Raw genomic sequence first — 24,300 nt, 5'->3', positions numbered from 1 at the left:
TGGTGCAGCGGTAGCGTTGGTGGCCTTTTCTTTTACTTCCGCTCTACCTTTTTTCGGTTTTCTTGCAGCTGACGCGCAACTCGAGGCCTCCTCTCGACTTCAGCAGGCAGTAATGCGTTCTGCTGCAGACGAACGGGCGGAAGACGAAGTGCTTGTTTGCATTTCCACTAAGTTACACGGGGTTTGATAGATTTGTGGAGGAGGCCGACACTGAATTTTTTTGTTTACAGTGCGCGTTTATTGATAACCTTGCTGCAAGAGACGAAGCATTTGCTCAACTAAGGGGAGAAGTTCTTGCTATTCTAAATGGCCCTGCGAGCCAAAGGGTGCATTCTTGTATGAATCTTCTTTTGAATCGCATGATGTATTTCTCTCCGTATTGTCGGCGGTATATGCATATGACTTCGACTGCGCATGCGCTGGATTGAATATCGTGCACATCATTTTGAATTGCACGCACTTCAGTTATTATTACCCTCAATAATTCGAAAGCTGCACGGGTTGGACGCTTTATTTCTATCTGAATAAAGTCTTTAGATTCAAATGCAAGCATTGCCTACCGAATTCCTGGTGGGTACATTTCATCTCTTCGTTTTTTAATTGCATACATTTGGTGCAATTGATGCATTTTGTTTAAATTGAATGCACTTAAGTTTAACGCCTGCGGAAATAAAATGCCGTGTGAGGGCGAAAGACAGACGGCCATCCTTCGCCCCTCAACTCAGTCTCAGCGGAAAGTTGGTGATGCTTCGGTTGCAAAAATGTCTGCAAATCCATCAACGGACACTCAAGACACTGCAGCAGCATCAGTAGCAGCACCAGCACCTGCAGCAGCAGCATCAGCAGATGCGCAAGAACGCTCTTCCCAGAGGCAGCAGCAAGCAGCTTCCACTCCGCAGCCGTTGCCTGAACCGACTTATCAGCATCATAAAACGCGCGATAGGATACGCAGGGCGAAGAAGCAGCACCGGTGGGTTTGAATGGATTCTATATCTTTTTTTCTTTCATCAACACTTCATCATACCTCCTGCTACTGGCCGAGTATCTCACCACTCTTGGCTTTTCACCAAGCCCGTGCTGCTAATGCTGCTACTGCTGCTGCTGCTCAGGGGCGATCTGCACTGGAGTGAATGGAGCAAGTTCAGATACGCAGAGTCGAATTTCTGTGAGGAGTCGATGCACATTAAGGAGAACTTGCCTCGCATTCACAAGAAAGACACGTCTCTTATCGGTAGGCAATGTGGAAGATTTTTTGCATTATCATTTATATATTGTTTCCATCAAACTTTAGTAAAAGACTTCATCTGTTCAAACACTTTCTCTTCTGAATACAAGACAGCACTGACACTTAAAGTGGCAGCTTCCTGCATTTTTTCTCAACCCTTCAGCGTGTGTGTAGTGTATGTACGCCCGCGAGTAATTCTTTGTGGAATTTGATGATTGTTTTTTGCATGCACTGAGTCCATTTGTCTCTCCTCCACCGCGTGCGTCTTCATCGTCTGCTTTTAGTTCATTTATTTATTTGTTTTCTTTTCTGTGTAGACTTCATTCGGAACTTTGAAGTGCCAGGGAAACCGGTGCTGCTGTGCGGGTGGATGGATGAGTGGCCCGCGAAAGAGAAATGGACGATTGAAAATCTTCGCCGTAATTACCGAACTGCAAAATTCAAAGTGGGAGAAAAAGATAACGGAGATAAAATACGCCTCAAGATGGTGCGCCCAAGCAATTCAGGGAGGAGTTTCGGGTTTGGGGTTAGGAGCTTGGGCTGCTACTTCATAGCTCAGGATTTTGGGGTCTAGGGTTTAGAGTTTCGGCTGGTTTCGCTGCTGCATGTTTGTTCGTTTGTTCATTGTTTGCTGCTGCAGAAGTATTTCATTGATTATTTGAAACACCAAAATGACGACTCGCCACTTTATTTGTTTGAATCTGCTGTAGAAGACAAAGCAGACACTTGGTGAGTCTACGGAAAGAATCGTTTGCTTGCATTATCTTCCGCTCCTTTTTAACTCCGTACCTACTGAATAAATCAGTAGCACTGACACCGACGTAAACAAATTCCTCTAAAGCTGGTGCTAGAGGAAAGCCTTTATTTTATTTTAGTTTTTGTTTTTTGCACGCAGCGGTCTATTGAATGACTGGACGGTGCCGGACGTCTTCCCCGTTGATCTGCACGCGATCGTAGGTGAAGAGAGAAGGCCTCCGTGAGTTGAGAGATATATCCAAGCCCCTTCTTCTTCATCTGCTGCAATTCTTTCTTCTGCTGCTGCATCTGCAATTTCCGTTTTCTTTATTTCTTCTGGAGAAAGAAAGAGTTGCAGCAGCTAGAAAGGAACTAGCTTTTGTGTGTCGTCTGAGTTACCGCTAGCGAAAGAGAAGAAGCGAGAGAACGTGCGAGTAGCCTTTGAACATAGATAGGTACACCTCAACAGCTCAGCTATACGCACATACTTCAGGAAGGAAGTTTGCTGCTGCTGTTCATTGTATTTATGCAGCTACCGCTGGTTCTGCATCGGGCCTAAACGCAGCGGAACGACAGTACACATCGACCCTCTTGGTACTGCTGCTTGGAATGCAGTTACCTCGGGGTATAAGCGGTAAGCTGAGTATTACGAATCTAAGTTTGCATTTCTTTCCTTTCTCTCTTCTTTTCGCGCTTTCTCGTATAGAGTGATTGATTTATGTCAGAGACGAAGTTCAGGAGGAAGAAAATGATGGATTAGCTTTTAATTATGCACGCCTGCAGCGGCATTCTTTGCACATGTACACACACTCGATGGGGGTCTATTTAGACTGTTATTTAAACTGTTTTCTGTTGGTTTCGCTTTAGGTGGGCTTTGTTCCCCCCTAACACTTCCAAACAAATTGTAAAGGGCAAGCATCTCATAAAACCAGGAGAAGACGATGAGCCAATCATGTGGTTTCACAACATTCTCCCTCGCATCAAACAACAGTACCCGGACATCCCGGTGTATGAGGTGAGAGGCTTAAAATAACTAATGAAATTCATATATATAGTTAGCGAATATGCATAGAAATATACTATGCATTTTATATATTCACTTGCTGGTTTTATTGCTGTTGGAGTTGAATTACCTCATGAAACGAGAAGAATGAAAACTTCGCGCCCTTTCTTTCTTCAGCGAGTTTTCTTAGATCAAGGAACATTTAGACGACTTAGGGTTTGGAGTTTCCGGCTTTTAGGGTTTAGGGTTTCCGGCATTTAGGGTTTAGGGCTTTTACACAGTCACCAAAATATTTCAACTACCCCTTTCATTTCCTTCACCACAGCTACCACCAGACCACCGAGAACGTGAAGCAGGCTGCACTATACCTGCATGCATGCATGCATGCATGAATGTATGCCTTTGTTTTATATTGTGTTTTGATTTGTTTGCTGCATGCAGTGCGTGCAACGACCAGGGGAGATAATATACGTGCCCCCTAATTGGTGGCATGCGGTGCTGAATCTGTCGGATTGCGTAGCATGCACGCAAAATCATTTATCTTTTGGTTTCTTAGATACAGCCTGGAGGAAACTAAGAAAAGGAAGAAGGAGACTCGCAGCCTTGTGGTTCAGCAGATTGAAGCAGTATTTCCCAGAGAAAGAAATATATCAAAGGCTCGATCTGGCGAACAAGTAAGGCAATTCTACAATTAACTATGCAGTAAATCAATATGTTTATTCTTTATTCATAATAAACAACACTAATAAGCGCACACACAAAGGCGTACAGGCAGAGATGTACGTAAACAACAGATAGACAGATAAGCTAACTAACAAACAGAGACTGACGTACAGACAACCAGGCAGAGACAAACAGATACACAAACAAACAAACGAACATACGGAATAAGAGCTAAACAAACAGACCAGCAGGGCTTGCAGCCAAGCCGAAGCACACAAGTAGACAAATAGACGAGCAAATCGTAGCTTTTTGAATGCATGCAAGCTGGAGTTTTTGTTTTTTTCTTTTGCTTAGAGTGGACGGCTGGGAGGTGCGTTGCGGGAAGTTCTGTCGGGTGCGCGCATCGAGTGGCTTTGGTACGGACGTGAGCAGCAGCAGCAGCAGCAGTAGCAGCAGCAGCAGCAGCGCGTCTTCAGATGACGAAGACGAACTGCATGAGGTGTATCAACAGGTGCATCGCACGCGGGCCTCGATATCTCCAGAAGCCTGGAAGGCATATTTTCAGTCTCATGTTGAAGTCTTACCTCCTCCTTGTGCTCTCCCAGCTGTGAATACTCCGCTAGCCAGACTGACAGAGTGCTGCATGCAGCGGCAGCCTCCTTTAGAGAAACGAATGCTACAAAAACCCCAAGAACAGAACGAAAAGACAGAGAGCCAACTTCAACAAAAAAACGCCGCAAGGGAAGCAGAAGGGAAACGACAAAAAACACAAACTTAGATATCTAGGCAAATATGCCTTATAGACAAGCAACAGTCAACTCTCTATATACCCGCGTTATATTATATATATATATATATATATATAATTTTCTATTTCCATACATACATTTGTATACAAACACAATGAGGCGAAACACCGCGCTTGTTTCGTTCTTTCGCTATTTTGGCAGCATTACTTTGCAGGTGTCTTTTAAGATATACTTTCTTTGCAATTACTGTCTATTTTGTATCAGCTTTTCGAAAAAAATAGATGTTGTTTTCATACGAAAAACAGTTTCAGGTGTCACTGCACCTCTCTCTAGAACAGGCGCGTTCCGCACGCATTGAGTTCAAGAGAACAGCAATTAGGAGCTTTCCTTTCAAAAAAAGGTTTTACTCTCTTTTTAAATACGCGGAAGGGCGTGTTTATAATACACCTCAGCTGCAGGTATTGCCTGTGATGGATTCAAGTAGTTTATTTTTCACGTTATTTTCGTGCGCCTCCGCGTCCATTTTACGTTTAATTTCAATAAGTCGCTGTACACTATCAAGAGGAAAATAATTATTTTGCTCTCGAAATACCACAGGAAAAGGCAGCTTCCCAGCGATCGCCTTAAATGCGCGGTAGTTGGGGGCTTGAGGCAAAAAGGCATGGAAGGGATTAACCTGCGGAATATGAAACAAAACTCGCCCTGAAACAAACAGACAAAAAAAAAACTGATGAGCATACGCCGCAAATTCGCACACATCCCTCGAAATCTTTCTCCATGAAATCTCTACAGACTTGCGAACGGACAAGTCAGGTGTAGAGAGGCAAATGAACGCCCGGCTTAATAAATAATAACAATAAAACATAACAATGGTACTTCTTATAACTGATGAATACTACTACTAATTCTATATTTATACTGCTTTTCTACCTGCCGGTACGCGCGCGACAAAGTGATGTATGGCGCCTTTGCCTTGGCCCATCTTCACTCCCTCTGCCTTTCTAGTGACGGGATATGTTGCATGCACAGTTGCATGCACTTCTTTAGAACGGCCTAAATACCTGAAGAACAGGCGCATACACCTCTTCATTGAAAACTAAACATCTGAGACACACAAGTGCATGCACCGCTCTTCAACATAACATCAACACCTTAAACACAGATGCATACACTCCCTCGTGCATTCAGCGAGTGATATTTGATATCCCACTGTGCATACACCACGTGCGCTTTGCGTTTTCGCTTTGCTTCACATTGGCTAGCAAGATACTGCAAAACTAAACGGACGTCACCGTAAGATGAAAGAGCAACCTGGAAAAGCTGTTCTACTTTGTACAACAGTAGAAACTGCGCATATATATATATATATATATATATATATCATCTGCTGCTGTACCTCCTCAAAGTCCTTCTGGCCTGCTCCAGTTGCTCCGCTGTAATTCTGTGGGGAGCAGCGGCTACGATAGTTTTGCCGATTTTTACATCGGGTTCATCGAGGGGTACTATGCGGCCTTTAGGGCATTTAATCCGCACTTGCTGCGGCGCCTTGAAGCGCACAGGCGGCATTTCTTTGTATCGTTCGTTGTCTTGTTTGCCCTTTGGGCTAAAAAAGAGAAATAAGGGGAACGAGAGAAGCAAAAAGAAGCCTCATTTGTGCTGCCAACGCACTCAAACAAGAACTTGAAAACGGGAAGAAGCCTGCATGGCTTGCAAAACGAGAAGTCTGCCGACTGAGACAGAATTAACGTAAACGCAATACTTTCGCCTAAACAGAAAAAAAATCCTTTTATGTATTATTTGTCTTTAGGTACAAAAACGGGTAAAGTAAAGGTTCTAGAATTCGGTTTTGTTCAGTTGCATGCAAGTACTGCGCTAGGGGGGTCGTGCGCAGCCAGATGGGGGCCTGAACACTTTTGCTGTTTTTACACCTGCAAAAATACTAATAATATATTGAAGGCACTAAACAAACAAAATAATATAGTGAAACACTAAGTAATAATCACACCCAGTGATGCTGGCAGTTCGCTTCGGCTGATCTACTTCCTGTGTAGCTGCAGAAAGAGCTCAGTACGCATAGCACCTAGAAATGCATATACTAGGCAACAACACAGAATAAACAAATACCAAAAACCCGTAATTACGCAGGAGAAACAATATTTGCAAAACAAACAAAATACCAGATAATAAAAGAGCACACCAGATGGGACTCGAACCCACAACCTTAGCCTTAGGAGGGCTACGCGCTATCCATTGCGCCACTGGTGCTCGAAGAAGGTGACTTCCGCCATTGTGTTAACGCCTTTTATTTTGATCAGGTAGCAACTTTGTGTTTTTTCTTGAATATGCAAACCTGAAGAATGGTAAAAGTAATCGGAGTGACACTTTTAAGAGGCACTTGCGAATTTTAAAGCACACCAGATGGGACTCGAACCCACAACCTTAGCCTTAGGAGGGCTACGCGCTATCCATTGCGCCACTGGTGCTTGCCTAGCCGTGCAGAACTGTTATCGTGAAGCCACTTCCACGGTAGGTGTAATGAAACATATAACAAACAAGTAGTATGAATTCGTCTCGCTCTAAACTGCATCCATTTTAGGCAAGTGTCAAGAGTGAAGTAATTAGCAGCGGATATCCCGTCTGTAGAGAAGACTCAAAAGTGTATTTTCATGTGTTGGGTTTTCCTTATAAAACGACCATAGCAAAATTTGCCAAATGACCGCTTGGAAACCACAGCAGGCTCAACAAATAAAGAAAGTGGAGGTGCAGCCACCTCATATGCGCTGTTGGGTATTGTGCAGTAAAAAGACAGACTGTGGATTCATGAAGTTTCACCGCCTGCTTTAGGATCTACTGAATGCCATTAGGGCCTTCGCATTTTCATATTCGCTCTATTTGCTAGCCATTATTTAGTAAGCTGCTCTTTTGGTTTCTTTTAGTGGCTCTAGAACTCAGGATGAGGAGGAGCTTCAGGCAAATGGTGGGCCATGTCCTTCACTTTGACGAGGATATCGTTCAGCAAAGATCTATGGTTGGGGTGTGCAACGGCACTTTTTAAGTCCTCTAATGAAGGCCAGACGAGCGAGCTGAGGACGCCGTCCAGGGCCCACAACAGCCATGAGCTGAACGCCCCCAACGAACCCCAGATGGACAGCAGGGCGCCGTCGACTGCCACCAACACGCGAACAACAGAAACAGCCACTTCTTCAGGCAGATACGGCCTGCAAATCAATACACAGAACAAGGAATGCAGTTTCTTTGCTTGATGGGGAAGCGGAGCGGAGAGCTGTAAGTAAATATCGCAGAAGAAATAAAAACTCACGCCAACGTGAAAGCGCAGCAACGAGCACAGCCATAAAGGCCGGCACCCAAAACGACGTAGAATATTGTTGAAATGACAGGACGAATTAACTTGGCCCAAACAGCACTCAGAAACAACATCCTGAAGCGTTGCACAGATACTAAACACAATATGCTCTTCTATATTCCTTTTCAACAGTTAGTATCACTGGCTCCAGTTCCACTAAACATGGCATTTTCACTCATCTAAAAACACCAAAAAGATCGCAAAAGCCTCTCAGCTGTTGCGGCCCCTCGTTTACAGCTTCTCATGGAAGTTGAGGGGGAAGCGCGCTATGGGAAGGACACTGAATGGGAGCGGCTGTATCGAGTGTCGCTAAATACAATGATCAAGAAGAAGCGACTATTTAAATAAAGTTGGATCGTCTCAGATTTAAGGCGTTATTTGTCAGCAGTTTCAGCAAAACGACGCACGTGCAGGCTATCCACTCAGCCAGAGTGAGAGCTGAGACAATCCACGACAAATACAACAAGCAGTCATTCACTCCGCAGGTTCCGTAGGGAAAAGCCAACTTGTCTGCTACAAACGCGTGCTTTACAAGGTTGTGAAACCAAGAAAGTTGAAGTACAGAAGCTGCAAAACACACCATCAACGCGCAAACAGCAGATGCGCAGCTAAAATCGAGCGGAATGGGCTAGAGAAAATGAGCATAATGTTGAAATGTTCTGAAATGCCTAAGATTGCCAAAATGTTCCGGAAAATTTTGACATGTTAAGTTTGCTGTTCGGTTGTTGATGACAGGATGCCCAGGCGGTTCAAGAAACCGTTGGCGAAAGCTGAATAAGGGAAGCATTTGAAAGGTGAAATCTTCACTTGTAACTTACGTAATCGTATTGGAATAAACTGCTGAATGTCTACAATTTGCCCTCTGCTATTTTGCAACAAATTGTTGGCATTAACTATGAAGATCGCGTGAGCGAGCAGCCACGCAGAAAGCAATAAAGCCCCCGCCAATGGCTTCGCTGCCATCATTTTCGCGTTATCTCCTGACCACTACTTAAAATATTATCTGAATCTGTCTGAGAACAAGGTAGAAAATAAACAAAGAGGAACGCCTCGCCTTTAGGGCGGCGACGACTGTCCGCCAGAACTGCACGTACCGCCTAAACGCAGGAAACTACAATGAAACACCGCGGTGTTTTGGGAGATCAAAGGATACAAAGACAAGAAGACTCTGTCAATAAAGATGGAGAGATGAAATGCCAGTATTTTAGGCGAGAAGAATATCGTTCAAGCAGCCGACCGACGATACGATATTCCGTCAGGGGTGCAACTTGCAGGTGAGCTGCCCAGAAGAGGGAAGCAGCGGCACCACCTGTGAGAAAAAAGCGTCAAGATAAGTAATAACACTATTTATTACATTTTGACAAATTAACTTCTTCTCATCTTGCACCTCTGTGGCTTAACTCGGCGTTTGGGCCCGAGCGAGACGCGCCCGTTCGGCTGCGGCTCCTGCCCTCCTAGGTGCTGCTGTTTGCCCCTCCAACCCCCATCGTTTCTGTTTGTTGCTTTGATAAAATACATTTTTGCAGTCTTCTTCGCGTGCTTAATGCCTCAAGAGCTTCGACTCGTTAGGCCTTGCAGCAGGCAACACGCGCTTGGTTAGGGGCCCCGCTGGCGTTCCGCAGCCCCACGCCTCTTTCAAAGCAAAGGTGCGCATTTATTTCCCTCGCCTTCAAATATCAGACAAAAACAATTAAGGCGAAACCACAATTTGAATCTGTTGCAGCATTGAGGCGCGCGGCTGCCCTCAAAGGCCACTTCGACCTGTGCAAGGCCTCTGTAGAAGGAAGCCGCGCCGCCGCCTTTCCCTTCTTGCCGTTGTCTTGCAATATAAAACTGCTCTGGGGGCAGCAGGAGACTACGGATAACCAAATGCTTGGGACGTTTAACGACAGCTGCAGGAGCAGCAGCAGCAGCTGGATCAGGAGCAGCAAGAGGAGCTAGGGGGGCCCCTCCCCTGCCCTGGGGTTCCTCTCCATACTAGCCGCGAAGCAGAAAACCCCAAAGCGAGCAATCTGTTTACAACGAATCTGCCGCACCTCACTAAAGCACCTGCTGCACCTAATAGGTGCATCTTCTGCACGTCATCGATGCGTCTGCTGCTCTTTATTGATGCTTCTTCTGCACCTTATTGATGCATCTGATGCACCCCATTGATGCACAATGGTGCATGTAGAAGAAGCACCGTCCTCTTCGGAGGTGCCTGAAGAGTTGCCGCCTCTCGCCTTCCCCTCCATCGGCTGCCTCGAACTCCGCCGCATCCTCGACGTCCCCTTTTTCCTCCCTCCCCTTCCACCGCCAGACAATACAGATCAGCAGCAGGAGCAGGAGCAGGAGCAGGAGCAGCAGCAGCCTTTAGGAAAGGGCGGAGATGATGGCGGCGCGGTAGTGGCTGCAGCCACTGCTGCTGAGCCGGCCGACGCCTCCATGGCAGCAGCTGCGCCTCCGCCGTCTGAAGCGGGGGGCGTGTCTCTTCTGTCTGGCCTCCTGCGGCGCTTGCTGCGGCCGCAACAGCAGCAGCAGCAGCAGCAGCAATACAATTCATTTTTTGTTGACCGCTTGGGCTTTGAGTTGCCGATCTGTGGAGTACCCACAGCCCAGCAAATCTGTTCCTCCTGGAAAGCAACAGGCAGAGTGCAAACAGAGAGAGGAGAGAAATGCGTCTCTGTCATTTCATGGGAGGGACGGCAGGTGTTTTTCTGGCTGCTGTGGCCCAACTCGAAAGCAGCGAACGCTGCTGCAGCCGCTCCTGCAGCAGCAACTGCAGCAGAAACAGCAGCACCAACGACAGCAACAGAAGGAGCAGCTGCGCTGTATGTATACACTGCTGAAGACACCTTGTTGTCATGCAGCTTGGTGGAGAGATTTTCAGTACTGGCAGTGACGTACGACACTAAGCCTCCACGTACCGAGTTGCTGCTGCTGCCTCCGCTGCAAGTACCCACAGCTCCTAGCAGCAGCTGCAGCAGCAGCAAGAAGATTCAGCTGACGCCGCAGCCCTTAGTGCCCCTGCGGCGTTTGCTGCTTCCACGAGATGATGTTGTGCTGCAGTGGGTAGGAGACAGTGCGTGGGGTGTTCTCTTTTTGTGTTTTTGCCTACAAACGAAGTTCGGGGCTCTCATGCTGCTGCACTCAGAGGCAATAGCGGCCCAGCAGCAAGAAGCTCTGCAGCAACACAAGCAGCAGCAGCAGCAGCAACGGCAGGAAGAGGGCGTTGTTGAGCAAACTGTAGCAGTAGCAACAGCAGCAACAAGCGGCTGCCAACCTGTTGCTGCAGTGAAGCTGCTGGCCCGCGACTTCTCTTCCGCATGGCTGCCGACGACTCCCTTCCCCCCATCTGCGGTGTCTGTACACCCCAGTTTGCCGGTGGCAGTAGTTGTGGGGTTTTGTGCAGATGAGCAGTGCGCCTGGACCTGCTGGGTGCCGCTGCATGCAATGAAGATGGAGAGGGAAGCAGAAGAAGACAGCGATTACTCAGAAGAAGAACAGCAGGCAGCACCAAATGCTGCAGCAAATGAACAACTGCTGCTTCCATCAGCAGCAAGACGCGCTGCTGCTTCAGAAGGCCCCCGTCCTGTTGCTGCCGTTCTGCCCTCCCTCGATCTGCTGCGGTCCCTCGCCGCCAGAAACGCCCTGGAAGCCATGGATGCTCATCTCCAGCAGCAACAGCAGCAGCAGAAAGGAGCAGAGAGCTTGCCGCTGTGGCGTAGGGCTGAATACCCTGCGTCTTTCTACGGGCCAGTCTTCTTTAGGGCTCGTGAATTGGCAGAAGAGACGGAGAGATGGCTGGGAAGGAAAGACGAACCTACAAAAGGATGCGCACCAACCAATGCTGCTGCTACAGCAGCTTCTCAGCAGCAGCAGCAGGACACCGAAGCAGTGGCAGCTGCAACAAAAAGACGCCAGCAGCTGCTGGCCAACCTGCGTGACCACCTCACTGTGTCTTCGGAAGACAGCAGACAACAGCAGCAACAGCAGCTGCAGCACGTAGCAATTAGCAGCTGTGGCGGCCTGCTTGCGCTGTCTCTGTCCTCCGACGAGCTGCTGCTGCTGCGCCTCACCCGTGATGAACAGCCAGGCAGCAGCAACAGCAGCAACAGCAATGCTGCATATTATGAACCCCTGGCTTTCCTCCCCGCCCCCTTTATGTGGCACATCCGATCCCAAGCTGCTGATCCACCTCAGCAGCAACCCTCTCACTCCGCCGCTGCTGCGGAGTTTCCGCAGCACCAAGTCGCTGAACAAACCGGGGAGCTTCGGAACCGCACTCATCCCGAGCAGCATCAGCAAAAGCAGCAGCAGCAACAACAGCAGCAGCAATCGATGCACGGCGAGGAGTTTGAATTGCTGGAGGAGCAAGTGGCGCTGCTGCAGGTTGAGCGGTCCTCTCCTCCTTTGCCTCTTGCTGCTTCTTTCTTTGCTGGAGAGGCCAGCGAGCTGCTGCTGCTGTTCTTTAGTGACCAGGTTCCCCTGGCATCCCAACAGCAACAGCAGCAGCAGCAGGAGCAGGACGGGAATGCAACGGCGGCCGCAGCTTCACCTGACGGGGAGACCCCTGAGGCCTTGTCTCGAGGGGGTTGGTTATGCGTGGCTTTTGACTTAGACAGGAACAGTCTGCTGATGTCACCTTCGCCGCAGCAGAAGCAGCAGCCGGTCTCAGAGCTTGCTCGAAAGAGCTGCAGCAGCAGCTGCAGCAGCAGTCAATGTTGGGCAATGATAGACGGCTGTAGGGGCCCTCCAGCGTTCCCTCTTGCCCTCTTGCATCCTCTAGGAGATATCCAGCCTATGGGAGAGGGAAGCAGCGGTGTGCTGCAGCAGCACGAGGAGACTTTGCTGCTGCTCACTGTTGAGGGCACGGGGGGCCACGGCAACAGCAGCACCAGGAAACAGGAGCAGCAGCAGCACCAACGGGAGGCGTTCCGGTTGTCCCTTTCATCTTTGCAGTGCGCAGATGTCGTTTCATTTGCTGCTGCCGCTGCTTCTGAGGGGCGTTGGGAAGAGGCGGAGGTGCTGCTGCAGCGGTCTCTGAGTCTGGCTCGGCGCGCCTACGAAGCAGCAGCAGCAGCAGGAGAGGGGGAGATGAATGGAGTTGTACTTATGAGGTCACAGGAGGAGGTGCAGCGCCTCGAAGAGGCTCTTCGGCTGCTCCAGCAGCAAAGGTGGCAGCAAAAGGGCAAGCAGCCCACTGCCTCCGATGACGACTTCCAGGTAACAAGCCCCATAGCCACTAAAGGAAGCGCTGCTGCTGTGTTTGCTGCTGGCGCTGATTTTGTTGCTGTTGCTGCTGCTGCTATTGCTGCCGTTGCTGCTGCTTTTCCCGGTTTTGCCGCTGCTCCTGCTGCTGCTGTTTCTTGCTGCTGCGGACTGCAACATTTGAAGCTTGAGCGGCGCTGTTCCTTGTTGTTGTGAGACATGCTGGCAGTTGTTTGTATTTCTGCGTTTTTGTTTGTTTGATGTTTTGTTTATTTTCTTCCGTTTGCGATTATCTCTTCCTATCTGCTGCTCCCCGTGTTTGCCATCTCTTGTGTTTGTTTGTTCTGCCTTTTTTTTCTCTGCTTTGTTTGCTTTGGTCCTCGCGTGCTTGCCTCTCGTTGCCTCCCTCGTGTTTCTGGTGTTGCTTGTCTTCTTCTGCGTTTTATTTCTTTCTCTCTTTGTCTCTATTGATGTCTCCTTTCTGTGTCCCATCAGGAGATGCTTGTCTTCCTGTGTCGCAGACGTATTTGTCTTTAGGCATATATGTATATTTGTTTGTACATAAATAAATATACATAAATGCATAAAGCCGAAGGCGTGTGTGATGTTTGTCTTTCTCCGTCGCAGACGTATTTGTCTTTATGCCTTTATGCCTTTCTGTTGTGCTCTGTCTTTTGTCATCGTTTCTATTTCATGTGTTTTCTGTCTCCCGTCGACCACCTTACGTCTGCTGCCCCCTTTCCGCCTGTAGATCTATATAGCATATATTTTTATTTATGTACAAAACATATATGTATATATGTGATTTATATCTTCTGTTCCTGTCTTCTGTCTGTTTCGTCGGCAGCAACCTGCGGCGGCCTCTTGCTGAGGCTCCGCCTCAGCCATCCTCTGGCTGTGAGGTCCAATTGCTGTTTGCTGCTGCTGCTCGTGCTGCTGCTCTGGCAGCAGCAGGTGCAGCAGCAGCAACAGCAGCACAGAGTGTTGATTTACTGTTTACCACCTGTTTTCCCGTACAGCCCAGCATGTGCCTGCTGAGTCCTGCCTCCTGCACCTTCTGTTTCTGATGCGCTGCAGGCGGCCCTGCGTGTTGCTGAAGCAGCAGAAGCCTCCGTAGGAGCAGAGCAGGGCAGCAGCATTTCTCAGTGGCTCCTGCAGCAGGCGCTGGAGTATGAACCAGTAGCAGCAGCAGCAGCGGGCTGCTCTCCCCCAGCTGCCGACGTCGCAGCAGTCTTAGCAGGTGCCTGGACGCCTCATCATCTTCCTCTGCGTCGCCTCCGCATGCTGCTGCAGCGCGCCTTGCAGCAGCAGCAACACCAGCAGCAGCGGGCGGAGAGCGACGCGCCTCCTGCCCAGGTGATCCAACCGCGCTCCTCTCTGCGATCGTAGCTTCTATTACTATCAGCTGCTTGCAGTGGCACCAGGTTCTGTAGCTGCTGTAGCTGCTGCTGGTTCAGCAACTGCTGCTTCTCCCCTCAACTCATTCGTGTTGCTTTCTGTGTCTCTGCTGCTGCCGCAGGCTGCTGCAGCTGAGAGACTGCAACGATGCGACGTCTTGTTAGCCCTCTCAGAGGCAGCAGCGCGCCTCATGGACGTCGGAGGCCTTTCCAGCGACCCCACGAGTTTGGGATCGACAGCGGCAGCAGCAACAACAGCAGCAGGGGAGAGAGGGCTTCCATGTTCATCACTGAAGCAGAAGCAGAAGGAGAAGGAGAGGCAACGGCAGAAGCAGCAGCAAGACCCCCCAGCTGGTGCTGATCCTGCTGAAGTTTCGAGTAAAGTTGGTGAGCTGTTGTTGCAGCAGCTGCAGCAGGCTCTTGCTGCGCTGCTGAGGAGCCCTTGTGATGAGGAGACAGACACAAAGCAGCAGCCTTTCGTGCTGCAGTTGGTTCATACTTTTGCCGCCCACGCGCAGACTCTGGCTGTCCAGTTGCTGCTGCAGCAGCACCCCCACGAGCTGCGCCCCCACTGGACGTCGGTCCTCAGCGCATTCCCTGAGGCGCTACCACCCGAAAGAATGCTTCACTTGCTGCCACACCCAGTCAACTCGTTTGGCAGCAGCAGCAGTATCAGCAGCGGCGGGCTGGAAGCGACGGCTGATGATATTGCATTGTGGGCAGTGGAGCGCTGTCTGCTTGTTATGAGAGGCCCGGGGCTGCTGCAGCACTGCGCGCTGCCTCTTGTCACTACTGTGCTGCTGCTGCTGCTGCAGCAGCCGCCTCCTGCTGGCCTTGCTGGTGCTGCTGCCGCTGCCTTGCAGCAGCAGGAGCAGGCAAGGGAGGCACTCGCTCTTTCACGCCTCGACCAGACTCAGCTGCATCAGCTCCATCAGCAGCAGGAGCTGTTGCTACAGCAGCAGAAACAGCAGCAGGAGAGAGCTGCTGCTGCTGCTGCTGGGGCGAGTCTCTCAGCAGCTGTATTAGCAGCGGGCCACAGGCCGCTGACCTCTTCCCAGGCAGCACCTGCGTCACAGGTGACCAGCCCCAGTCCAACAGGAGCAGCAGCAACTGCTGCTGCTCCTGCTGCAACGGAAACTTCTTCCGCTTTGCCTGCAGCAGCAGCAACAACAGTTGGAGGAATGGAGGCGCCTTGGGGCATAGACAAAGGCTTGCTGCGGCAGCAGCAGACTCTTGTGCTGCAGCAGCGGCAGGGCTGCAGTGGGCTTATGAATGGATGCAGCGGTATCCGTCGGCTGTATGCGTTGCATGGATTGCTGCGGCAGTTCTTGCTGTTGCAGCTGCTGCACGTGCGTTGCCGGCAGGTGCAGCAGCAGCAGGAACATCCTGCTCCTGCCAGCCCTTCTGCAGTATTGAGGAGGCCAGCTGCTGCTGCGCAGAGGCGGCAGCAGCAACTGCAGCAGAAGGCCGTGCTGCTAGAGAATGCTACAGAAGACTTCTTTAGCTTTGTCAGGCTCGCCGATAGTTCGCGGCTGCTGCTGCTGCTGCTGCACCTTGTTGCTGCGCAGCTGCAACAGCAACCAGGATCAGCAGCAGCAACTGCAGCAGAAGGTCGTGCTGCTACTACCGAGTCTGGGAGCAGCTACGGTAGCAGTAGCAGGATAAGCTCATTTGCAGCTGCAGCAGTGGCCACCCTCGTGGAACCCTTTGCAGCCCTTGAATACTTTGCACCGCCGGAAGAAGACCAAAAAGCAGCAGCAGCTGCTGCTGCTCCTGTAGCGAGAACGACAGCCCGTGAGCACGAAGACCTGACGCCGTTGCTACGCGCTGTGGACAATTGCTTTAGTCGGGGTTTGCTGGTGGAGCTGTCCTTGTGTCTAACAGCAGAAACAGCAGACCCCCTGACTGCTGCAGCAGCACTGCGGGCCTCTCGCTGTTCCGCTGCCGCGGCAGTAGAGGCAGCAGCAGGAGCAGCAGCAACAGCGAGTCATGAGGAGGGGCTAGCAGATGCAGCTTCTGGGCTGACAGAGGCAACAGCTCTGCGACTGCTTCGATGGGTGCTGCTGCTGCTGGCAACAAAGTGCAGCAGCCCTCAGCTGCCGCCAGACAGCCGCCTCATGCCGCATGCAGCGCTGCTGCTGCGGCTAGCGCTGGTTGCTGCCTATGGAAAGAACAGCTGTCTTCCGGGTGCAGCGGTTGCTGCGTATGTGAAGACTGTCTTGCGCGAGGCGCTGCAGCAGCTTAAGCAGGAGCAGGGGCAGGAGCAGCAGAAGCAGCAGCAGTTGAACGCCGGCTGGGCATCTACCCTCCCAGCAGCAGCTACTGCAGCTGCTGCTGCAGCAGCTGCAGCTGCTGCTGCTGCAGGTGTTGCCTCACCGCCTGACGAGCAGCTACAGAGCGACGTGTCACTGCTGCTGCACCAGACAGAAGCTGTTGCTGCAGCGCAGCAGCTGCTTCAGGGGGGAGGGAAGGGCGCTGTGCTTCGTGCTTCTTTTCTTGAGTTGAGAGCTGCTGCTTTGAGCGAGGAAGCAGCAAAGCGGCTACTCCTGCCTCTGCTGCAGGAATCCATTTGGCAGCAGCAGGCAGCCTGCAGCAGCAGGCCACGGGGATGGGAGAAAGTTGCTGCTGAGTGGACGACTCTGTTTGACCGTGCTGTGTATGTACACCGCAAGTTGTCTGTTGCAATGCCTCCCACGGAGTTTTACATGCAGCTGGCGTTGCTGCTGGCTTCGCTGCCTCCTCTGCAGACAGCAGAAGTGCAGCAGCAGCAGCAGCACCCCCTACTGCTGCTGCTGCCTTTGTGGAAGCAGGCAGCGTTGCTCGCTGGGGACAGCACTAGGAAGGAGTTTGCTGAAAGCTGCTGCTGCTTGCTGCTGCAAACCGCCAAGGCCCTATTAGACAAACCCCCGCAGCGGATGGGGCCCCACGTCGCTCTTGCTGCTGCTCTGCTGCAGCAAGCAGCAGCAGTCGCCGACGAAGCGATGCAAGCCCTGCACCAGCAGGCGCAGCAGCAAATGCAGCATCTCCACCAGCAACCGCAGCAGCAGCTGCTGCAGCGGATTAAAACAGACATTGAAGACGAGACAACTCTTCATGCCGTCGTAGTGTTGCTGTATGATCTTCTGCAGCAGCAACAGCAGCGGAGAGCGCTCCCTTCAGCATTGGGAGCGGCGTCTGCTGCTGCTGCCACTGCAGCAGCAGCAGCAGCTGCTGCTGCAGAGGCGGCCATCAGCCGCGCCAGAGGTGCAGCTTTAAATGCTCTGCTGTCCAGTGGGGACACAGACAGCGAAGGGAGAGGCAGCTCCGACACAGAGGCCCCCCAGCCACACCGAGCAGCAGCGGCAGCTGCAGCAGATGAAACAGCACCAGATGCAGCTTTAACAGAAGCAAGGACAGCCGCAGCAGAAGCAGCATGCGTTTTGCTGCAGCTGGCGCAGCCATCTGTGCTGCGGAAGCAGCTGCGCACTGCTTGTGGACGGAAGCAGCTGCTGTCGGTGCTGCTGGAGAAGCAGCCGTTGCTCGCGCTGCAGCAGCAGCAGCAGATGAAGCAGCTGGGAAGGTTGCTTTCTATTGAAGCCGAAGAGCAGCAGCAGCTTATAGACACCGCAAGGGGCGTCGCCTACAGAGCATTAGGGGAGAGAGGCGCAGCGACCACCATTGCTGCGACTCTGCTTGCTGCAGAGCTACGCAACAGCAAAGCAGCAGCAGCAACGGCCGACCGAGCTGCAAAGGAGGATGGGAAGAGGAGGGAAGCATTAGAAGACGCAAACCAGGCAATGCAGAAACGTCTGAGGACAGCCGCCGCTGTGCCGCATGAAGAAACAACGTCTTCTGCAGCAGCAACAACACTGCCACAATATGCAGCAGCAGCGGCAGCAGCAGCAGCAGCGGCGGCGGCGGCCGGTGCGTTGAGCCGCTGCACTGAACGCCCCTTTTTAGCTTCCTTAGGGGAGGGAGCTGCTGCCGACTTGCTGCAGCAGCAAGCGCCTCGCTTAGCCAGCCGAATCGTTGCTGCTGCCGTCAACAGCGCAGCAAACGAACAGCTTCCCAGTCTTCTTCGCACAGCTGCTACAGCTCGTGCAGCAGCAGCAGCTGCTGCTGCTGCTGGGGATGCGTCACAACAGCATGGGCGGCCTGTGGGCTGGGAGCCTTCTACTGCAGCAGATTTGGTGCCTCCCCCAGCAGCACCAATACCAGCAACAGCAGCGGCATCAGCAGCCAACTCATCCCCTCCTGTGAATCCTTCTCAAGCGTCGGCATTCTGGTTGCGCCCCTCGCAAAATTTCCGTCTGCAAGGCAGCAGCAGCGACAGCGGCTCTGCGCAATATCAAATGGCCCGTTCTGTTCTAAGGCTTTTAGGTTCAGACAAGCCAACAGCGGCAGCTGCTGCTGCAGCAGCAGCGGCAGCAGCAGCAGGCAGCGCTTGGGGTCCGCCGTCGTTTCTCTTTGTTTCGGCCTTTGAGGCTGCTGGCGACGCCGTGGCCTCTGCGGCTGCCAGTGCAAAGCAGTTATATGCTGCTGCTCTCTCGGCAGACGCTGCGGCAAACCCCCACATGCAACAACAGCAGCAGCAAAACCAGCAGCAGCAGCAACAGCAGGCCCCGGCCAGTATAAGTGGATCACAACAAGCACCAGCAGAAGCAGCAGCAGCAGCGAGCGCAAGGCGCGTGGCGGGGGCCCTGAGGGAGTGGGTAGTGCTGAATGAAGTTGGGGAGAGCAGCAGTCGTTCTGCTTTGATTGCTGCTGTCTTCTCTCCCTCTTTGGGGGCACCCAGAGATTTGCTGCTGCAGCCCGGCAGCTGGGAGATTGCGGGGACCCCTGCTGCTGTTGTGGAGTGGCAGGCGCTGCTGCGGCGAGATGTGGCGGTCGCTGTGTTGCTGCTGTCTGCTTCTGGTGACGCAGAAGCCGCAGCACAAGCAGCACGCTTTGCCAGTCCTGCAGCTCCGGCTGCTGCAGCTGCTGCTTCCAGCCCTCAAGATCACAGCAGTGACCGGCAACCGCTTCTGGCTGCTGCGCTCCCTGCCTCTTGTGCGGCCTTGCTGCAGACGGCGGGGCTGACAGCAGCAGAACTTCTTCTCGTAGTGCAGCACCTGCTGCTGCTGCAGCTGATGCCGGTGCTGTTGCTTGCGGACCCTAAAAATTCCTCGGTTGACCGCCTGGCCGCGGCGCTGCTGCTGCTGCTGCGCTTCCTTAGAAGGGTTCCGAACCAGCAGCCTCTCAGCAGCAGCAGCACCAGCGGCAGCAGCAAGGCCAGCAACAAGCAGGATTCCCCTGCGCTCCTTGGGGCCCGTCTAGTGTGGGACAGTGCCTACAGGCGCGAGGCGTTGCTGCGGATTGGCGCGGCGGATTCTTCACTCATTGATGCTGCAGCAGCAGCAATGGCTGCTGCTGAGCCCCTTAGTGAACCGCTAAAGTCTCTGCCGCAGCTCCTGCCCAAGAAGGGGCTGATGTCCTGCTGCAGCAGCACCACTGCCTCGCCACTGTCAGGCTCTGCTGCTGCTCACGGAGGCCTGCAACAACAGCGGCTGCAGCTCGAGCAACTCAAGCAACAGCAACAGCAGCAGCAGCAGAGACGGCAACAACATCCCGCGATGGAGACGGGAGAAGACGCATGCCTGGCCACTCCCTGTCACCTAACCCCTGACAACAGCCAAGCGAAGACCGGCAGCAGCCTCAAGGAATTTGCTTCCCCCCTCTCAGCAGAAACCACAGCTCAAGCCCCTCAAAAAGAGCAGCAACAACAGAGACAGCAACAGCAGCAGCAGCAAGAGCCACATGGGCAGACGCAGCGGCCGCAGACAGCAGGGGGGAGTCAATGCAGCGCGGAAGTTTCTTACAGAGGGGCGGACAGCGACGCTGCAATCAAAGCGAGTTTAGGAGGCGAGGGCCTGAGCTTGCGGTTGGAGCATGCAAAAAAGATTTTCCTGCTTAACGCAACTCCTATAAATGCCGCAATGGCCAGCGAGGTCTCCCCCTCCATCTCGGTGTTGCTGCGCTGTGCCCCGGCTGCCTTAGGGCTGTTGGTGCTGGACTCTCTTGCTGCCTTGCTGCAAGCCAACATACCCCACATGCCCTCTCTTCTGCATCCCTCTGTGCTGCTGCAGCTCTGTCGCCGCGAAGCCCGGCACGAGCAGCATTCCGTTGCGGCTGAAACAGCAGAAACAGCAGCAGCAGCAACAACAAAAGGAGGAGCAGAAGCAGCAGTGGCAGCAGCTGCAGCGTCGCAGCAGCTCAATGCCTTTGATTCAGGGGGTTGCTGCACCCTACCCCCTCAAGAATTTCAACGTCGCATCCTCTTCATGCGCAGACTTTTTGCTGCTTGCGTTTCCGCTCTCCAGTGCGAGCCAGCTTGCTTCCTGCTGCCCACCGTACGCCGTGTAGCAGCAGGAGGAGCAGCAACCGCAGCAGAAACAGCAGCAACGGAAGCAGAAGCTGCTGCAGGTTGTGCGATTGCAGCAACGGAGTCATTGGTGCTGCGGGTGGCCCGTTTGGTAGTGGAGAGCGCAGGCTTGGGGTTTCTGCCTGACGAGGAAACTCTGGGGGCTCTGCAGCTATGCGCGCCTTCCTTAGACATTGCTTCTCTGCTGCTACCGCCTCCCTCTCTGCTTCAGGGCGGGGAGGTGTTGCTGCGGCCACAGGAAACAGCACAGATACACCCAAGGGCAGCTCCTGTTCTATTGGACGATCCGTTTGCCACCAGTTTTGCTGCAGCTGCTGACAGCAGCAACATTTGCGTGGCGATGTCGCTGCGGCAGCAGATGAAGTGTCTGCTGCAGCGGAGTTCAGCCGCTGCCCTCTGCTTCTCTGCACTTGAAAAGCATCTGCAGCAGCTCAAGAAAAACTTTTTTGGCCTTCCCTTCCCTGCCTTTGACGTGCTAGAGAACTACGAGTTGCAGCAAGCAGCGGCGGCTCAGCGCGCGAGGCGGCCGCCAGCAGGGGACGCTGTAGAGGCTTCGGAGCGGCCGCGAGAGTCCTGCTGCTCTGTAAAGGCTGATGGCGCTGCCAACGACATCGTGTCCATCATACTGCAGAACCTGCCGCTCGAAGAATGGGAGCACCTGCTCATGCGCGTCAAGCCCTTAGGCCCTTCTCTCCAGCTTCTCGTCGCGCTCCCCATGCAGCAGATGCTGCAGCAGCAGCAGGACAGAGAGCAGCTACCGCATTCGGAAGCGGATGGTTGTATGGGATCCGCTGAAAGAGCTGAACTCATAAACAAACTACAACAGCTGCTCGACAAACTTGTCGCCATTCTGCCTTTTGCGGCTTCCTGGGAACAGCGTGTGGCCGCCCCTTCTTCATTCTTTTCTGAGGAGTGTTCTGTGCCCGAAGCAGCGGCGGAACTGCTGACGACAGCAACAGACAAGGTGTATAAAGCCTTCAGTGGAACCTTCTGGAGACTCGCATGCAGACATGTCCTCTTGCGCCCGCGCCACAGCAAGGCAAAATCAGCCGCCTCTCCCAGGGTTGCTGTCTTGTTAGATCTGGCTGCCCTCATATCCACAGGCTTCTCAGCTTGGCTTCGCTGCCGCTGGAAACCTGTGCAGCAGCAGGAACAGCAGCAGCAGCTGCAGCAGGAACAGCAGGAGCTGCTGCAAAAGGAGGCAGAGGGGGTGGAAGGAAACTCCGACAAGGTGGAAGCCGCTCTCGACACACTCCTTCAGCGTACAGCCTGCGTACCGCTGAAGAGCCCCTGCGAATCCCTCGCCTTTGCATTATTCGTATTACAGCAAATAACTCGTGATTCCTGTCCTGACGAAGAAGCAGCTTGCAAGTGCGACAACACGGTTTGTGAGTCAGAGCAGCTGCTGACTCAAATTCGCCTGTTTCAAGTACTCGTGGGGCACACGAGATCTCTGTGCAGCAGTCTCGAAGTCCTGGATGCTGAGCAGCAAACCAATGTGGAGTCCCTAGCAACCAATTGCTTTAATAGCGCATCGGAGCTTTTGCAAACACAAGAAAGATGCCTCGACAGACTGGCCGCATACGCACTGTTTCCTGGGAAGGAGGACAGGCAGTTGTGCATCAGTCTCTTAGACGTGCGTACGGCGGCATCGCGAGAACATGACGAGTCGGAGATCGGGCACTTTGTCCTGCGAGTCATCGAAACGTTAGAAGCAGAAGGCAACGTCTTCAGCACCTCTCGCGCTTCCGTACTCATGCGCTGTGCTGGTCTTCTTCTGTGGAGAGGCGGAAGGGGGTGGCGGAAGCAGTGGGAAGAAGATGATTCCGGGGCCATGCGCTGGAGTCCTTTCTGGAGCGACTCAATTCTGCAGTTGCCTCAAGAAACGCGACCAGCTCCTCCTCCCTGCCAGACTCAAGAGCTGGCAATGACACATCAGAAAGCCTGGAATGCATTGCTCCGTGCAGCGGAAAGCATCGAGGAGTTCATGATCCTTCGGCTTCTCTCTGGAAAATATGCCGCTGAAAATGTAAGCAGAAACGTGTTGTTCCCTTAGCAGCTACAGCAAATCATACTATTTGCCTTGAAATGGCGGTGCGATGCCTGCAGGCTCATTTATTCTGGAAAGGACAACCATCACCATTAATAATGCTGATGACGTGGGATGCGAAGCTCCATATAGAGGCGGTCAAGCGGCTTCTGGAAAAACACCCAATCAGTGGCGCACCCAGCAAACATAGGCATTCAGGTTCAATCGTTCTTTCGGACTTGCACCATCATGCGACTCTCATTCATGCAAATGCTGACATTCCAGTTGAGCCAGACATGCTTCAGCTGGCCCATGCATTCGCAGCTGCTTGCTTGCTACTCTTGACTGGACGTGCTTGCGCTTTCACCGCCACTACATTATTCCCGTTTGTAACGGAGCTTCTTGAGGAAGATCTCTGGGATGATGACACGTGGAAAGAGGCCCACACAACCACCGCGATGGTCCACCGTAGCAGTATTTCTAATGAATCAACGTCCCCTTGCTGGGCCCAATACATCCAGCTCTTCCTTCTGAAGTGGTGGGTGCGAGGTTCGGGGGAGGTGCAAGTTTCTTCGGCAGAAAGAGGAAGAATAAGAGATACCCCTGCAGAAAACGAAGTCTCCATGTTCCAGGTTGTAGCATACCTCTCAACTTTTGTGAGGCCCTTGAGGAGTTTCCTACAACAAAGCCTCGTATTGCAACTGTGTTTAAATGGGAACTTGAACACAGCGATAGCCATAATCAGGAGGTTCGGAAACACCGTAAGTTACCGGGCATGCCAGCCACGGCACGTTGCACGGAAGGAATGTTTGCACAAGGAATATTTGCATGCATTATGCATGTCCCAAATGCTGCTTTTCCTGCCTCAATGCGGACATCTGTTTTGTTTCTGACCAGATACTACCCCCAAAAGGAGTGCGAAAATCCGTTGAATTGTCGCACTATTTATCCTGCATATATTCTCCCCCTATAAATTGCCCTCCTGGTTCCGAAAGAGATGGTGGCCGAAGGTACCCAAACAATGCCGGCGAATCAAACATAGCCATGGGTAATATGGAATTATCCGTCGCTACCGGATACCCAACGTGCAAGACCTTCAGGCCAGGCTGCGAGATATTCCTGGGATTTGTGCCTGACGAGCATACGTCGTCAACGCAGCGATATCTTGCAGAACGTTTCGCAATCCTCCATCTCCCAAAAGCATATACCAGAGACCTGGGAGCTTTTCTTCTTAGGTAAGCTTGTCCCCTGTAGTTATTAGCTGCGCAGTGTGGGAATGGTTGACTTCTGTTATGGTATCTGTTTTTCAACTTGTCAAAGCGGTGAAGCTTAAGCCTCCAGATGGGCGTGTAGCTGCACAATTTTCCCAACAAATACAGTCGTAGCAGACGGCTGAGTTCATAGGAACGGAGCCGTGGCTTAGGACAGTTGGTTTACATCAGCTGTAGCGCTTTTGCATGCGGCATTGTAGTGGTTTCGTGTTCGAATGTTCTCAGGGCATCGACGGCAATGCGGCAGCAGCTGCCCATGGAATTTTAACGCGAA

At 52.3% G+C, this 24,300-nt stretch overlaps 3 protein-coding genes across 3 annotated transcripts; 2 read left to right on the top strand and 1 right to left on the bottom strand.

Moving 5' to 3' along the window:
* Nucleotides 1-761: 761 nt before the first annotated feature.
* Nucleotides 762-4,404, top strand: EAH_00016960 (jmjC domain-containing protein, conserved, putative; the record flags this gene model as incomplete). Its single annotated transcript, XM_013397730.1, has 9 exons — nucleotides 762-970; nucleotides 1,110-1,231; nucleotides 1,543-1,670; nucleotides 1,866-1,954; nucleotides 2,121-2,201; nucleotides 2,493-2,594; nucleotides 2,828-2,975; nucleotides 3,405-3,469; nucleotides 3,981-4,404. 9 exons carry the CDS (start codon nucleotides 762-764, stop codon nucleotides 4,402-4,404), a joined length of 1,368 nt encoding a protein of 455 aa, XP_013253184.1.
* A 2,912-nt stretch (nucleotides 4,405-7,316) lies between these two features.
* On the bottom strand, nucleotides 7,317-8,705 carry EAH_00016950 (hypothetical protein, conserved; the record flags this gene model as incomplete). The annotated part of the gene is made up of 4 exons (XM_013397729.1): nucleotides 7,317-7,593; nucleotides 7,695-7,814; nucleotides 8,147-8,306; nucleotides 8,558-8,705. 4 exons carry the CDS (start codon nucleotides 8,703-8,705, stop codon nucleotides 7,317-7,319), a joined length of 705 nt encoding a protein of 234 aa, XP_013253183.1.
* A 1,194-nt stretch (nucleotides 8,706-9,899) lies between these two features.
* Nucleotides 9,900-24,294, top strand: EAH_00016940 (hypothetical protein, conserved; the record flags this gene model as incomplete). Its single annotated transcript, XM_013397728.1, has 7 exons — nucleotides 9,900-12,944; nucleotides 14,007-14,285; nucleotides 14,449-22,755; nucleotides 22,836-23,229; nucleotides 23,388-23,516; nucleotides 23,927-23,990; nucleotides 24,252-24,294. The coding sequence occupies 7 exons, from the start codon at nucleotides 9,900-9,902 to the stop codon at nucleotides 24,292-24,294; spliced, it is 12,261 nt and encodes a 4,086-aa protein (XP_013253182.1).
* Nucleotides 24,295-24,300: the final 6 nt, after the last annotated feature.

This window comes from Eimeria acervulina, genomic scaffold, assembly GCF_000499425.1.
Source record: "Eimeria acervulina Houghton genomic scaffold, Eah_scaff107, whole genome shotgun sequence".
In the NCBI taxonomy this organism is placed as follows: Eukaryota; Apicomplexa; class Conoidasida; order Eucoccidiorida; family Eimeriidae; genus Eimeria; species Eimeria acervulina.
Note: the sequence above shows the minus strand (reverse complement) of the source record. Positions and strands in the feature narration are given on the sequence as shown.